This window comes from Apus apus, chromosome 3 (genome assembly GCF_020740795.1).
Source record: "Apus apus isolate bApuApu2 chromosome 3, bApuApu2.pri.cur, whole genome shotgun sequence".
Taxonomy (NCBI): Eukaryota; Metazoa; Chordata; class Aves; order Apodiformes; family Apodidae; genus Apus; species Apus apus.
In genome coordinates, this window is record NC_067284.1 from 7,384,341 (window position 1) to 7,401,426 (window position 17,086).

Here is a 17,086-nt window from a genome sequence, read left to right on the forward strand (position 1 = left end):
TAGATTACAGTTTAGGTAATACTTGTGTGGTCTTGTTACTCCTGTGAACTTCTACCTTCATGTACTTTATTATGCTTTTCTGCCTTCCTGTTTGTGTACCTGCTTCCTTTTTATCCATTTTTTAACAAGTTGGGTTTCATGAATGCATTTATATGGTCTATTAATATCAAGCAGGTTTTTTTCTTCTGCTTTGATTTAAAGAAACTGAAAATATAGGTGGAATGTTTATCAGAAAACTACAAAGGACTATTTCTGGACTGGTTTTGTGACAGAAGAAATCCCAGTCTCCTACTTTCTTGGTCTGGATGGAAGGCTTGGGTATCAGAACAACAAAAATGGTGTACTTTGTAGTATGATAGTCTTTTATCAGATATGGGAACAGTACTGTCTGTGCTGTCTTCAAGACTGACAAGTGTCAGATTTTTCTGGGAAGTGTTCAAACCTTGTAGTGATGAAGTAAGGCAGCTGCTGACTCCTTCCAGTTTTGATTGATACATTAAATGAAAAATTCCATATTTTTATTCATTCATGTTGATTGTGAATGTGTAGCTGTTCTAAGTCTTCATACCTCTGCCTATTCCTTATTTGAGCTGTTTCAGACTTTCTCATACTACCCTCCATAATTCACAAAGTACACGGGCTGAGTGGTCTTCAATGCTAATCTTAAAGTAGGCAGCAGTTCCTCCAGCCTTTGTTTTGCCTTTGTTGTCTTTCTGAAACTTCCATAGATGATCCTTTTGTAGACTGGGTTGTTCGTCAAAATGGCATTAGGAATGATTTGCAGTGTGAGCAGCAAAAAAAAATTATTGGAAGAGTCTAGATTGCAAAAGGGAAAAATGTTCTACTCCTGTGGCACAGATTTCCTTAGAAGAAAGTGTGAAATCTTGGATGAACTAGGTGAGAGAATTTTCCTACCCTACTCATGGACAGTGTTAACCAGCCCTTAGTAGGTGTGAAGTAATTGTACTATCATCTGTTCTCTGGAATTACCTTAAAATTGAGGAAGGAGTTCCTGGCAGACACTTCATGTTCTTGTCTGTCTTCCCAGTTATCTTTGACTAACTTGTGCTGCTTGTAAGGTGAAGTAGTCAGGCTTTAGTCTTAGTTGGTTTACTTTTTTTTAATCTGAAAGCCTGAACAAATTAAAAGCCTTTGAGAAAGGTGAGGAATACCTGCCACAGCATATCTGTTGTGCAGTTTGAGACTCGCCAAGATGTGCCAGGTACCAAGAAACTATCTTTAGTTCTCCAGAGAGGAGGGTCAGGAGAAATCCTGCATGCTGCAGTCCAAAAGATATTTTTTTAATATAAAAATTTGTATTAAAAATATAAATGACATCTTTGTCATTCCTTGAAGCCAGTTTTTCCTAAAGCTGCCTACAAGATTTATGAGTTGTTCATGTCTACTGGGGAAGTGAATTTCACTGCTAAATGTGGATTTGGCACCTGTGTTCCAGAAGATGAGTCTTGAATGTAAGATATGCATCCTTTAAATGAACTTTAGATAGAAGAGTTGGAGTGATAAGCAGGAACATTTCTTGAGTTGTACACTTTTTTCCCCTCAACAAGTAAACTTCTTCCATCCTTACAGAACAAATACTTGTAGGCTTTCAGATACAGCAAGATTTTACACTTCTTTTTGGGAAGAGAAACTCTTGAGGGTGTTAAAAGCTGTCTTTACAGCTAATAACCATATGACACAAGATTCCCTTCAGTTAATGGCAAAATATACTGCTAGTTGCTGTAGCAGTCTAGGCTCAGGAGTAGTGACACATAAAGGAGATCTCTCTAGCTTTAGTCCTTCTGGAGTCTCAATTATTTGATTGTGCAGTCTGTCAGCAAGATCCTTTTCTGTTCTTTGAATCAAGAAGAGGCTTAAAACCTTCATAACCTTTCATTGTTGAGGCGATCACAACCTGTAGCCTGGTGATGTAAAGCCTACTCTGCCAAAGCATGTTATGTGAGTAGAATAAAGAAAAGCGAGACATAAATGGTTGTGTTTGTGAAACAGTTGCAAGATCCACTTCTCACGTGTTCACACTCCTTATTAAATATTGTTTGTATTTGCTGGTGCAAGCTATAGGATCATGGAACTGTGTTTTCTTAAACTAAGTTGAGGAATGTCAAAAGCCCTAGAATACCCTAGTCTCCTTCCTGCCTTCTCTCTTTACCTTTTTGTGCACGTACCCTTTGTCCTTTATCTGCGCATATCTTAGTATAATTCTCATTAATCAAGAGTCCAAGCTGTAGACTAGTTGCGGAATTAAAAAATTGCCAGTTGTTCATTTGCATGTTTCTGAAGGAGTGATTTTCATAGGCCAATGTCTTTTCATATTGGAGGGACTCACACTTGAAGAACTGAAAGAGGAAATTTGTAGGGTATGCAGATGTTCTAGGTTTAACCAGCATCCAAGCATTATTTTTTATCAAATCTTACTGTGTGTTATTGTGCTTTAGCCACAGAAAGGATTTTATTTAGTACAAAGAGTTATTGCTTGCTCTGACTCAGAAAAAAAGCTTTAACAAGCTGGAGAAACTTGAGGGTAGGTAAAGCTTTTAAGAAGCTACACTACTGGTAAAGTTCTAACCCATGTATTGAAGAGTGTGGTGGAGCATATAAGCTTCCATCTGAGTTTATAAGCCCACGTTGAAGTGGATGAGGTGTTGTTTTTTTTAAGATGTTACAATTTTCAATTGATAATTCAAAATGTATGCATGCATATATGTGAGATCCTGCAATTAGGGACTATGATGATGGTAAACACAGATATGAGTCAGGGTCTTCCATGTGCTCAAAAAGCACACAATGAATTTGTATATTGGCTGTTCATTGAATTGTTGTGGAGAATTTTGATTTGGAAACTTCCAGGTTTTGGAGGTTTTCACTGTAGTGAGTGTTGATCTCATCACATCTCTAAAGCTGGCACGTGTCATGTTTGCCCTGGAAATGGGAAAGTACTTTGGTACTTTTGGTCCATTCGAGCCTAAAAAGGTCACCAGTATAGTAGGAATTATATTTTGTTTTCCCATTTATACTCCTTTGTATTGTTTTTCCAAGAATCTTCGTTTTTACTGATAGGTTTATAAGAAAGTGTGAAGCAATAATGATTGCCATAAGTTTTCATAAATGCAGAGTAGAAAAAGTTGTTTGTGAGAAGCTGTTAGGAAATTAGTTTTCAAAGCAGATACTCAGTACTGCAGCATTCTTGGAATCTCCATGAACATGGCATGGCACTGTATGGCCCATCATGTCACAGACTCATTATGGTACCAAATTGTACTTTAGGCAAGGATACACATATATAAAAAGTGAATTTCTGACAGACTCCAGACTAACAGTGATTAATGGTTATTGGAACCTGTTACCTGTATTTAATCAAAAGCGAGAAAGTATTTTCTATCTGAATGTTGTCATAGTGACATTTCATTATATTTTTCATTCTAGACGTTATGAAGTAGCATAATTTCAGTAAAAAATAAAGGGGGATGATTTTTTCTGATTAAGACATTCATGTGGTCTGAGATTTCATTTTCAGTGAGGAGGAGTCACAACATACTGTATGTTGTGAAATACTCATTGAAAACATCAGTGTAAAGGGACATTGCTGAGGCACTTAATAGTTTCATTCACCATTATCTTTACTGCTCAGAAGCTATCAATATTGGTGTTACTTTGTTTTTATCAGACATTATTATGCCACTTCAAGTGTAGACATAAATTTAGCCAACTGTACAGCCTTTGCTGAGCTCTCTGCTCTAGAAAACTTACTAAATAAGAATGGGAAAAGACATTTAGGAAATAGGTATTTAGGTGGTTTATGAAGTGTTGAACAGCTGAAAGATTGCAAAATAATTTGAAGCTGTCTTTCAGAATACTGAAATTTAAAGGGAGTTGATGTTATTAGAAAATAGGTGTATGTTTAGGTATTTGCTATTAGAATGACAAGCAAAACTGTTAAGCAGCTTTTAAACAGAAGTTTTGGTCTGACCCAAGTAAAAATAAAGATATCAACTTGGCATTATATCTGTGTTAGCTCCCAGTTAGTTTGTTCTCTCTCTAAATGTCAGTTGGGAGCAAACCTTGTTGATTACAATATATTAACTGCAGTTACTGTATATGCCTATGTGTGTGTCTATACATACATACATACGTGTGTGTGTATATATATATATATATGTATAATATCTTCTGCCTTGAAATGTCTGTGCAGGTCATCGGCATCAAGCTGAGGTGAGGCAAAGAGGCAACAACCCACAGAGGCAAAAAGTCTGGGCTGTTTTTAGGAGGGGAGGAGCATGGAGGAGAGAAGAGGGGGAAGGCTTGAAAACCAAGCTTAAGAGAAGCTGGAGTATTACAAACCCTGTGTTTTGGCATTGAGGCTGAAGTTTTCTGAAGAGTTGTAGATGATGTTTGAAATCCAAATACTAAATCTGGAGCTGAGTAGGAAGTAACATTTCTCGTTTTGCAGGAAGTTGGATTGTTTTCTTATTTCTTCTCTTCCAAAAATGAAGGGGGGAGGAGGGGAGGTGGAAGCTAGCTGCATAATAAACTGGTACGTTGGAAGTGCAATCTGTTTGGATCTCACAAAAAGCTGCATTTTCATTTTATGTCAAGCGTTTTATTCTGATTTTTGGCGGTTTTGTCTTACGAATCATTACAAGACGTTACAATGAAACGTTATTTTGAAAGAGGCACAGGACTCTGTTCAGTTTAAGTTGTTTTGTGGGGGGGGTGTTAGTAATTTATACAAGTTATTGTTTCCCACTTTGCTTGAAAACACTTGGTCAAGTATATTATATAACTTGAGTGCAGGTACTTACAGCTGTTAAAGACAGCCCTGGTAAATTAAACATCTTTTCATTTTCCAACTGCACTTTCTCTCTTTTTCTAAGCTAAAGGAGATTTTTTTTTTTATTTAATATTTTTGTTTTTCCCTAAAGTGAGTATTTATGTGTCTGTTGTGTTGATCTTCCTTTATAAAGGAAAACAGAGCAGCATAGCAACTGGGGTATATTTCTTCATTTCTGAGTGTAAGGTGGGCCATTATGAAAACTTAGATAGTGCTGCTAGTCAGAAGGGCTGGTGCTTATTCTGAAGCTGAAATGATACATTCTGGTAAGGGGGTTTTGCCTTTCAGATTTCACTCTGGCGTAGAACAAAAACAGTCTCAAAGTATTGCAGCAAGAAAGAGATTACTTCATAAAAGAAGATCTGAATATGTTTAATTTTTTACCAAGTTGTGTAGTCCAGCATGGATGGGAGAGGATATAAGGTAGAAGACAAAACACTGAATTTTAAAACAGGAAGCAGACAAATAAACCTGAAACCAGTTCAGGGTGTGGGGAAACTGGGACATGGTACCGTTTTTCCATGTACTGTGCAAATATGCTACCATCTTAAAAAACAAAGCTAGAGAAGAAGGAGGATGCCAACTAATGTTCTGATCAATGGCAGTGCAGGCACTGTGAAGGGAAATATGTAAACATAGTGTTTACATATATATCACTGTTTACATTAGCATGGGTAAAGAGACTTCTAATTTGAAACCCTCCTGTCACTTTCATGTGCTGATCTCCTTTTGCTTTCTTGTTTAAGGTGTTGTCAATTTGAGAAAGCAGCACAGTTCTCTTTAATAGTTAATCAATGATTTATTCGAGAAGTTACTTTTAAGTAAAAGGATTTACTTTCCTTTGAAGGTAGAACATCTTTTCTTATTCCTTTGCAGTTTTCCCTTTAACATGTCAAGTGCTTTATGACCCTCTGTGACTTTTTTTCTGTTTTTAATATAGCTCATCCAGTTGATTTTGAGTCACCTCACAGTACCAGACCTGTGTAGACTAGCGCAAACTTGTAAGCTACTATATCAACATTGCTGTGATCCTCTACAATACATTCATCTCAGTTTACAACCTTACTGGGCAAGAATTAATGACACATCCCTGGAATACCTACAGTCTCGCTGCACTCTCATCCAGTGGCTGAATTTATCTTGGACTGGAAACAGGGGAGCCATCTCTGTTTCTGGATTCAGCAGGTCAGTGCTAAATGTATAGAAGTATTTTGACAAGCTCTGTTTGCAGAGCTGCTCCATAATAGTTTCATTAAGTATTTGAAACCTTACTTAGATGACATTAAATGTCTTTGGTTTACTCTAAAGGGTGTGATGATTATGTTGTAGGAAAAAACAGCAGCTAAGACAGTAAGAGATGCTAGATATAGCAACAGAAGCCTATTTGAATATGTAGAGTCTGCACGTGCCAAACTGCCTGTGACTGAAAGGCTTCTTCCAGGGGGAGCAGTGCTTTGCCTTCTGGGCTTCTGAAAGACTCCACTAGACCAAAAGCTGTCAAAAGTCCACAGGAAGAAAATGTTTGTGATTGTTCTTTGTATAGATGAGTCAGTAGGACTGTATTAGAATGGCTGCAGTAATTAACTGATTACAGTGCCTGCTTACAGGGTATAGGCCTTAAGTAATCACTGGAGTGTAATGTACATGCAAATATTTTCATGAAAATTATTGAAAACATTAGTCCTGTTGGGAGACAGGGAGTTTGCATGTGCATCTTGCACTGAACTGAAAATACAACTGTGCTGTAGATCATTAAAAAAGCAGATTTGCAGGGAGTCGTCGCTGTATATGTGTTCTCTGCTTTCTTAACATAATGTCTTGCTTCTTTATTAATTTGCATTAGTTAAAGAGCATCTATCAGTGCATTTCATTTAAACAAAAATTGTTACTTTAACGAAGAGGTAGTCAGCAATGGCAAGTGAAAGCAGAACTTGACTGATAACAAACAGAAGTGTTTATTAAACCTTAAAAAAATTGTCTTAACTCTGATTTGTTTTCTGAATTAAAAAGCTAAATCAAGTATTTAAACATTTTCTTTCCTTTGGTGCCTGGGTTCTTTGCCTGGGAAAGTAAAATAATTTTAAGAAATACTTTGTCAAGATGAGAATGTTGCTTCTTTTTTTACTGACCTTCCAGTATAATCCAGAAGACCTGTACTCTTTGGTGCTCATTAGTATAAAAAGGAGGTAGACATCACTGAGTTGTTGAATGGTTTGCAGACATTTCTCCTAGATTTGGATTTCATGTTAGATACATCATGCAGAGGATAAATATGGGAACTTTAATTGAGAATTTGACTCTGAAATAATGAAGTGCCTGCTCCCTGATGCCCAGCTATTACATCTTGTCTTTTGAAATCTTAAGAGTATGTGCATCTTCATGGCATTTTTTTTAATTTTTCTTTTTTTTTTGAACATGCAGTACTGCTATTTTTATTTATTTATTTATTTATTTATTTATTTATTGTAATCTTGAAAGAAATGAACATCCAAATTCAGAGAATTATAAACTCTGAAGTTCTGGCAAATGGAGTTTCCAAATAATGGAGGTACTTTGACTTTCCTAGGAATTCTTTTTCACACTTAAATTTTCTTTCCAGTTTATTCTTGAGAATATGAGTGTCACAAAAGAGGTTCTCAGTTGCTGGGGAGAGTGCATTACTGCTTTTATCAGTTACCTGCTGATGTTAGCTTCTAGTAAAAACTTAACCAGATTTTCAGACTGTAACTGTCATTTGCAGAAATTAAGTGCTTGTGTATTTCTGTGTCTCTGTACATGTCAGTAGAAGACATGTACCACTACATTTATTAGTGTAAAATGTTCTCTTGCTGCCCACTGTGTGAATATTTCTGAATCAGTTTATTGGTTTCTCTTTATCCTGCTGTCTTTGGCCCTCCCTCTGGCTTTGGTGTGCTCTATTTCTTTCTCAAAGGAAATTATTAAATAAGGCAGTGAAGGATGCCTATAGAGTACCAAGCTGCATCTTGTATTTTGCATTTAACTGGTGAAAAAGTCTTCTTGCAACTTGAGGTTGAGATGAAACGAGCCTAAATTGCTTGTTCCAGTACTTCAGGTTTATACATTTTGTGACAAGTTGCTGCAAAAGTGACAAGGAATAGCTGTCAAACCTGCTAGTTGGAGGTGCAGAGAATTCTGCCTGGAAGTTTTAGCAGTTTGAAGGACTCCTTTATGCTGTCTTTAAAAGGCCAACCCATATTTTTCAGTTCAAGGAGAAAAAACGTTATTTACTAAATTAAATTTGTAAGTAAATTCACAAATATCCTGCAGTATTGAAATGGCAACATGCTAAAACCAAGATAACTTATCCTCATAGATAACAGTATTTCACTTTTACAGGTCCTGCTTTTAATTTTTTCTTTATTTGTGCACTTTTCTCAATATTTGGTGTTAGAGTTGGCGCTGTTGAATTCAAAACTGGTAGTTTTGAATATATACTGCTTATACAACTTAGGTTATGATTTCTGCAAGTCAGGGGGTGTTTAAATGCTACTCTTACTCAAATTTTATTTTGGCAAATATCTTTCAAAAGTTTTTATCTGTGGTTTCTTATGACAGTCTTGAAAGAAGTAGCACGTGTACATTTCTGTGTTGCTTTAAAAGGTTCACATAGACATGATTGTAAGAAATAATTGAAAATACGTATTTTCTGTCAAAATGTATTAAAGTAGAAAAGTTTTTAAAGGAGTAATTTTAAGAAATGTGACTGAAGCAAATACTATATTATCATGAGAAGATAGAATGCTTCAGGCATATTAACATCCGAAGGCAAAGCTGAAGGTATTTTAACTTATTGATAACATCTGCTCCTTAGAGCTAAAAATGACTATCATCAATTTTTCATTTCAGCATAGAATTTAAACTAACTAAACTAAACTTTATAATTTAGATTGAACTAAAAGTATTTGGAAAACTGAAAGACAAATGAAGCTAGTATGTGAGCAGTCTGAAGTGTCTGGAATAACAAGTGCCAGGGAATAAGCAAAGGCTTCATAGCAGGCATTGCATGAGCAGCACTGCATTTCTCTTGGCATTAGGGGCAGGGGGAATTCAGGGGAATATCAGTGTGGGGGGGCTAAGACCTAGGTAGGAAAAGTGAGCAAGTTGACTGGAGGTATTCTAAATATGAAGATGCTAAATAAATGCTCTGAGGGCTTTAAACCTCTCAAAGACGGTGACAGTTTAAAAACTGAGTTTTGCATTCAGATTTCTTTGTATCTCTGATAATGTCATTAGCTCGTTTGAACTGTTTCACTATAAGTATCTGAGGTATTAGGATGCTTATTCTACCATTTCATTTTGTGAAAGTGTATGAGTAGTGGTTTATTCTCAGGTTAGATATGCAGTGTTTGCATGTCAAGCACATCCAGGAATATTTCTGTAACAATTTTGTTGTTAACATTTGAAGGCTTTAGCTGCTGTTTAATAGAGGGTATTTTGACAGTGTTTAACTTGCTGAGACTTTGCTACCAGTCAAACTAGCAGGAAAGTCATAGAAATGACTGAAACATATATCAAATACTCAGAATACACAGAGAATAGCACTAATGTGTTATTTCACAGGGATTCTCAATATAAAAATGTCTGTCTCATGCTTTAATTTCCACTGTTTTTAGTAAAACCTAGGGTTGGTGTAACTGAGATGAAGTAAAAATGTTTGTTTGCATGTTTTTGTTGAAATAATTTACTTGCTCTTGAGAAAAGCACAAGATCAGGGATTTAATATTCTCCCTACTTGCATGAGGTGTTCTAAGGTTTGCTGACCAAAAAAGTGTAATACATGCTAGAATAGAAAATAACATGGTAGCAATTAGAATAGCTTAGAGGTAGGGAAAGTGCCTTCATTTTAAAAGCAAAATTACTTTCCTCAACCACGCTATCCAGCACACATACTCACAGACAACTGAAATGTGTGTCCAGAGCAATTTGTCTAGCCTGTACCTTCAGCATCCCATGCCTACTCTGTGTGTCCTGAGAACCTGCACATATATACGCTCAAGGGTCTTGATGACCTGCTAATCTGAATTCCACCAAGACACACTGCTCAGCCAGTCCTTGTATTGCCATTTGTTCTTTCTTGGGCTTCTACACCCTATGTACCCATTTGTTCTCCAGTCATAGCAACATGAATACTTTCACTAAAATTATCTGTAATAGATGGTCCTGGAAGGAGAAGCATCACTGTGAATATAAAAATATCTGAACATGACTTTAAGAGATATATTAAAATGTAATTCTGGAAGACACTGGATTAAACACAAGACCGTAACTGCAAGACAGGCTGGGATTCTGAAATCTCTGCCGAGTTTGTGCAAGGAATCGTATAGATAGAACTACAGGAAGAACGAGAAGACCTCAAGATCTTAGAAATTAAATGAGGAAGAATAAAATCCAAGTGGGTTTCTTTGACATTTGTCTTGTCTGCTGGCAGGCTCTGTAAAGCAGGAGACTTGAGTAGCTGGAACGAGTGTGTGGTTTGGCTTGAAACAAACTGAAGTGGTTGGTTTCAGGAAGTGCTGGTTCTAGGAGGAGGATACCAAGCAAGGAAAGCTAGGCAAATGAGGCTGTGTTCTATCTGTCAAGTAATGGAGGTAACATCTCTTACTTGCATGCTAGCATAAGGTGACACATAAGGGAAACTGCTAAAGACCAAAAAATCTTCCCAACCTTATGTTGTTCAGAAATGAAGGTTACATCCTCCCCTCTCACTCTTGGACACCAAATTCAGTGGTTTATATGTCAGTGACTACAAAATGAGTACCCAAGATTTTAATTGAAAATAGATTTGGTAAAATTAGCATGATTTGAACCTGTTGGATTAATTGCACTAGAGGAATATAAAACTAGGTGGCTATTTGTGTTTAGGAAAGATGACTAGATGAGAGAGAACTGGACTGTGATCTCTGCTTGTTTCAGTAAGTTTGAACCATGGGATATCAAGTGAATATCATTATGCTAGCATGAGGTGTAGATTTTGGATCCAATGCAGTTCCATTAGAAACCATTGGAGCCAAAGTTACGTGTTCAGGACCCTAATAAGTATATATCTAAAGGTATTTTGGGAATTTTGTTTGGGAGGTCTTATGCAGCCGGTTCTGACATGAAGGTGTCATCTCTTGTTCCTTGAAATTTTAATTTTAGATCTTCTTTGGCTCACGGGATATGCTTATGATACAGACATGACTTACAAGATTGGAAGTTGTTAAAAGACTAAATGACCCTCTGATCCATCATGATGGGTGTAACATCAGCAGAGCAAATAGTGTCCTAACTGCTGATAGATAGATTTCATGTTTCGGAATGCTTACTTCCCAAAAGCTGAAGGGGGGAAGTAAACAAGCAGCAGTACATGAGAGCAGACAGAAGGTAATGGAAAGTGAAATTGCTTTTTTATTTAAAGCAAAACAAAACAGAAAACCCAAACCAAACAAAAAACCAACCATCCCTCCCCCAAAACAAAACAAAAAACCAGCAACCAAAAAAAACGAGGAAATACTGCAACCTAGAATGAGGATAAACTTGAAGGAGAAGGCCCAATCCAGTGTCTAGCAAAAGAAATGTACATGTTCACATTATTCTAGGGTGTTTAGTCAGTCATGTTTCATAACAAACTTGAAGGGATGAAGGAAAGTAACATCAGAAATTGTGTATATAAAACATTGATAATAAAAGTAAAACAAAAGTGATAGATGACTGTGCCGAAAGGAGGAAAGACTAAAAACAGGAACCAGTCAATCCTCAGTGATTAAAGGAGAAGCGTGTAAAGAAATGTTGATTTGAATAGAAGGTGCATTGTTGGGGATTGTTTTCAAGTGAGCTAAGTTAGAGCTGGGCATTCAATGTCTGTTAAGTCTCAGAAGTATGAAGGTTATGCCATATTTATTCTGAAAGCATGAGAAACAGTTTTCTACCTTGCTATATGGCTTTGGAGATCCATGTAGAAAGATAAAAAACTCTGTCCTGAGCAGCCTGTCAAGTACAAAGATTGGGGTGCCTTGATTCTTCAGAGAACTCTGCAGTTCTCACTAATGTTCTCTAACCTGTGCTGGTTGGTGACTTCCTCAGATTCCTCCTCCTGTTTCTGTTCATGTCTTTATGCCTGTCAGCCTGTTCTTGTACCCTCCTGCATGTCCCTTATGCCCTTTGCCTTTGTGTTTAATGTCTCCTAAATAACCTTTTCCAAAAAGACAGCGAAGCCATGAAGTGCAGTGCTCATTGGTATTTCTGTGTTTGTGCTGCCTGTGTGTTTCAAGAGTAATGTATTTAAATAAAATGCTATGAGGATAATAGCTCCTCAGCCTGGTGAGCCTGGAGTTCTCCAAGTCTACAGGTTTCACTATGTGTTTCCCTGACCTGGTAATGTTACCTTCTCTTAGTCCTAGAAGGAGAAAAGCATTGATCTGTTCCAGCACTTATAACAGCCACGCCCTGTTAAATTTTATAGCAGTTAACCTAACATCCATTATTATAATGCAGTAATTCATAAAATATTTATCCACTAGCAAAATAAAATCTAGAGGTATAATGAGTGGTGATTGACAAGGCTTTGTGGAAAATACCAGCATTCAAACAAAACCTGATCGCTTGTTGATGAAAGAAGCTGTGTGAATGTATTGTTAAAACACTCAGTAAATAGAGGAATTGGTTAATTGGTAATCAGCAATGCATCCATATGTCTCTGCTCTAATTTCTAGGGTATCTGCATCTTGTGTTTCTCCACAGCAGTGTTGAACTCTGTTGCTAGTCTAAACTAGCAGTTTAAACTTTAAATACTTGATGCTAGTTGTGAATTGTGGAATTTTAGCTCTGACACTCTCATAAGAAAGGTTACCAGTCTAGGTGGATTCACTGTGCCTAATATGAAAACAGCAAATAAGCTTTTGGTGTTTAATTAAACTCTGATTTCGCAAGCTAAAATAGATTCTAAAGAGGGACTTCAGAATTAGGCAAAAATAGTGGAAGAGTAGATTTGAAGACCGTACTTGGCAAAACGCCTGCAGTGCTGGGGTTTATGTCTCCCCTTTCACATCTCGGACCCTCTCTTTGTTTCTGTTTGCATAGGCTCATAGAAATGTTGGATATTAGGGACCTCTGAAGGTCATCTACTCCAAGTTCCCACTTGAGGTGTCAGTGTCCCCAACACTAGATCAGGCCAGTCAAGGTTTCACATGATTCTTGAAAGCCTCCAGGGATGCCGATGCCATCCTGGGATCTCCTTTCCCCTCCCTATTTAAGGCTGTGTAATGTGCAAGATGAAAGGAATAAAGAAAGTTGATGATGAATGACAAGTATGACTGGAGTAAGTAAGGAAAAAAATAAGGAAAGGAGAAGGTTTGATAACTTGGATCTTGAAAGATGGACTTCAAGTCCTGTGCTAGCATTTGTGTCATTGCAGAATGTCTCCCTTAGGGTGTTTGATTTTAAGACCAGCAGCTATTTTGTCCGAAGTGTTGACCGGAGCGAAGTCTTAGAAGACTAATACCAGTTTCATTGTAGCAATAGGAGTTTGTGCAAGCAGGAGCCTCTTGTCTCTCTGGCATTTCTATCAATTTGTATCAGGACACCCGTGAAGTAATTCTGACTTGGTAGTGAAAGTGTCAGAACCTAAAACTGCTGTGCCTGCATGAAGGTTTTTGTAGGATAGAACTGATAATAGAGCAGATCAGAATACTTATTTTGAGATACTAATTCATACTTTCTCACAAGTAGCTCCTTTTTTCTAGGAAGTAACAAGGGGAACTCATTGCAGCCCATAGGTTAAGAATTTACCTTTTTCTACTGGAGAAACTATTACAGTATAACAAATTCAAGGCAAATATGTGGGAGTTATTTTCCTATTAAATATCAAACTTACAAGCCTAGTGATTGATTTACAGTTTGAAGGTCATATTTGCAATAAAAAGGGGCATAAGCTTACATTTTTTAAAAGCTTGGATGAGATATAATAGAACTTGACTTTCTGGTGCAAGGTCCAGTTCATGCTGAGACCATAAAAGTTCTGGAATTTTTGATATTTTCTCTTGTAATATCTTGAATTTGTATAATTCCAGTAAAACTCATATGAAGTAATCCTTAGGAATCTGTGTTCTATAGCTGCTACAAAGTGTTAATTTTTACTTCTTTGTTAATGAAAGGAATTATATATTTTTCTGGCTGTCTTAGAATACTTCTTCTCAATATTTCATCCATTTAAAAGTATTTGTTTAACCTTACACTTACACTTGTAGATGTTTGTGAGGTAAATAGAATACAAAATAACTGGTGGAAACTTAGGGGTAGTTATCAAATTTGGCTTTGGGGACCGTTTAAAAGCATTTCAAACATTCTGTGTTGTACTTTGCTCCATTGTCTCAGAGTAAATGGCAGGAAAAAACCATGTCCCAACTTTGTCAACAGAAACAGAGTTTTCAAGAGTGATGTTAATTTAATAAAATGCTGCCTCTGTACCTTTCTCACTCCCAGTGATTCTTTTGCAATTTGTTTTCAAGGTAGGATTGTTTTCTAAGACTGCTTAAGTGACATTAGCCTCCTTATGCTGTGTACAGCATTATATAGCTGTGTTCTGAAAATGTAGTCAAAGATTCCTTTGTACAAATCATTGTATAATACCTAGGTTATGTACAGGATCAAGTTAATGTTGATGAAGCAGCCTTGTCTCTCAGACTGCCTTTGTTTTTTTAATACTGCTCTCTTAACACCTAATTGATCTGGTCTCTTCTGGATTTGTACAGATTTAATTCAGAAGCAACTTATTCAGAGTGCTTATGATGAATTTACTTTAACTTAATGGTGTTTTCTGTGAGTTAACTGAGCTGTGATCTGTAGCTGTGATCTGTGGGCTTCTCATTGTCCTGGTTTACATGCTTAAGATTTTGACAGTATTTAGACTCCCACCTGCAAGCATTGAATTGTCGCTTAAAATGTATTTTTTTACAGGTTCTTGAAAGTTTGTGGCTCTGAATTAGTACGTCTGGAGTTGTCTTGTGGCCACTTCCTCAATGAAACATGCTTGGAGGTTATTACTGAAATGTGTCCAAATCTGCAGGAGTTAAATCTCTCATCATGTGATAAAATACCACCTCAGGCTTTCAACCACATAGCCAAAGTGGGCAGCCTAAAGCGTCTCGTTCTCTACCGAACAAAAGTGGAGGTAGGAAGAAATATTTTTGTAACCTTTACAAGAAATACCTTGAATCCCGGTAAAGTTGTCTTTTTTTATTTTTAATTTTTTCATTAATTAAGTGAATTTTTTGCATGTCAGTTCAACAGGGATAACTAGGGGATTGGAGCATCTCTCTTACGAGGAAAGGCTGAGGGAGCTGGGACTGTTTAGTCTGGAGAAAAGAAAGCTGAGGGGAGACCTTATGAATGCCTATAAGTATCTAAGGGTGGGTGCAAAGAGGATGGAGACAGACTCTGCTCAGTAGTTCCCAGTGACAGAATGAGGGGCAATGGGCACAAGCTGGAATGGAGGAAGTTCCACTTAAATATGAGGAAAAACTTATTTATGGTGAGGGTGACAGAGCACTGGAACAGGGTGCCCAGGGAGGTTGTGGAGTCCCCTTCTCTGAAGATATTCAAGACCTACCTGGATGCAGTCCTGTGGCATGTGCTCCAGGGGATCCTGCTTTAGCAGGGGAGTTGGACTAGATCATCTCTAGAGGTCCCTTCCAACTCTGACAATTCCGTGATTTCATGATTCAAGGGTAAATTCAGAAAATTCAAAGGTAGTTTAAAAAAACATAGGATTTCTTTATTTTAAAAATGGCTTCTGGATTTAACAAAAATAAATAAAAAGCCTGCATGGAAGATTGGTGACTTTTCACCAGCTGTTTTAAGCAGTGTAGTGAAATCACAAATATGGAAGCTTTTCTGTTGTTCTGAAGAGTACTCCAAACAGACTGTATTTGGCAATATAATTGGGAAATTATCATGTTTAGTAACTGTAATTCTCAACATTCTCTCCCTTAGAATGGCTTGCTAATTACTAGATTCCTACTGTCCTTGTATATTAGCAGTATTTGAGACATGGAATACAGTTGTTTTTTTAAATACTTTTAATTTACAGTGTAAAATTACTTCTTTCTGCAGTTACTCCTCTGCCTGAATTGGAGTTCTTACTGTGTGCTGCAACACATCTCCTAAGACTGAATAGTTTTACATGCTACAGCTGATTGTTATAGTTTACTAGGTTTTATAAAAGTTGTATCCTAGTAAATTCAGCAGTTTGAATTGGAACAAATTCCATTCCTTCTCACTAGCTACATCACTATATATTATAAACTTATTTATCTGGTTCACATGGAAGCTCTAATACTTGGGCTTCTCTTGTTGCAAAAGCTGCTGCTGAAGTAGATCTACAGAATGGGAGGAAGAACTTGTCTCTTTTTTTTTTTTTTTCTAGCTTTTAGTTCTAGGTTAGACATTTTAAGAAGAGTTTTATTGTGTTGCTTCTGCTTTTGGTACATGGAAGTGAGGTTATGACACTGGATTGTGTGGGATGTTAGGCTGTAATGTAATAGAACTGAAGCTGAAATGGTAGGTTCTGTGTCCTAGATGTCCAAGGGACACTTTATTTCACTTCTAAGTGGCTCACACCTAACACACGTGCTTCAAAGTTAGTTGCATCTTGTCCTTTTTGTGTAAATCACATGTAGGTTTGTGTCCCAGGTCTGGCAGGCTCTCTCTAACAGTGATTTAGTAATGCAAAGTTGTTAGGTTAGAGGGTAACCTACATGGGGTGACTGGCATTTGCTGTGGGGTGTGCAGGCAGTCACCATGGAACCAGTGCCCCTTAGCAATTTCCTATGGTGTGGTAGTTGCTCTGCGTATTGAAGCGAGTAGGGAAAAACTTATCCAAAATGAGATTTCCAATGGATTATTGTAATTTTCTTTGTATGTATCTTACTGCCCAATTAGAGGCAGTCACTGAGATTGATGCATAGTAAAATTAGATCAAATGAGGAGTGAGACTGCCTTTTATGACTGTAAAAGAGTCTAGTAATTCATTGCTAAAGGTGATCAAGGTAAACCCTTAAGTGGAATTATTAAAGCAAAAGAATATTTTTAAAAAGGGGCAACACTAAAGAGAACAGGAAAACCAAAATAGGACTGAGAGCTCTAATAGACTTTTAAAGGAGAGCCCCTCTGCATGTTATTTGTGATACCAGTGATAAAAGGGTCATTTTCCTATTTCACAGTTGTCAGTTTCTGTTGAAA

At 37.0% G+C, this 17,086-nt stretch overlaps 1 protein-coding gene across 3 annotated transcripts in view; it reads left to right on the top strand.

Moving 5' to 3' along the window:
- The window catches only part of FBXL4 (F-box and leucine rich repeat protein 4), a 62,282-nt gene that overhangs the window by 18,139 nt on the left and 27,057 nt on the right, over nt 1–17,086 (top strand). For all 3 annotated transcript variants that reach the window (XM_051614279.1, XM_051614281.1, XM_051614280.1), the window contains 2 exons: nt 5,790–6,034; nt 14,804–15,017. In XM_051614279.1, coding sequence (XP_051470239.1) covers nt 5,790–6,034; nt 14,804–15,017 — 459 coding nt within the window. The remainder of the gene's footprint in view (nt 1–5,789; nt 6,035–14,803; nt 15,018–17,086) is intronic.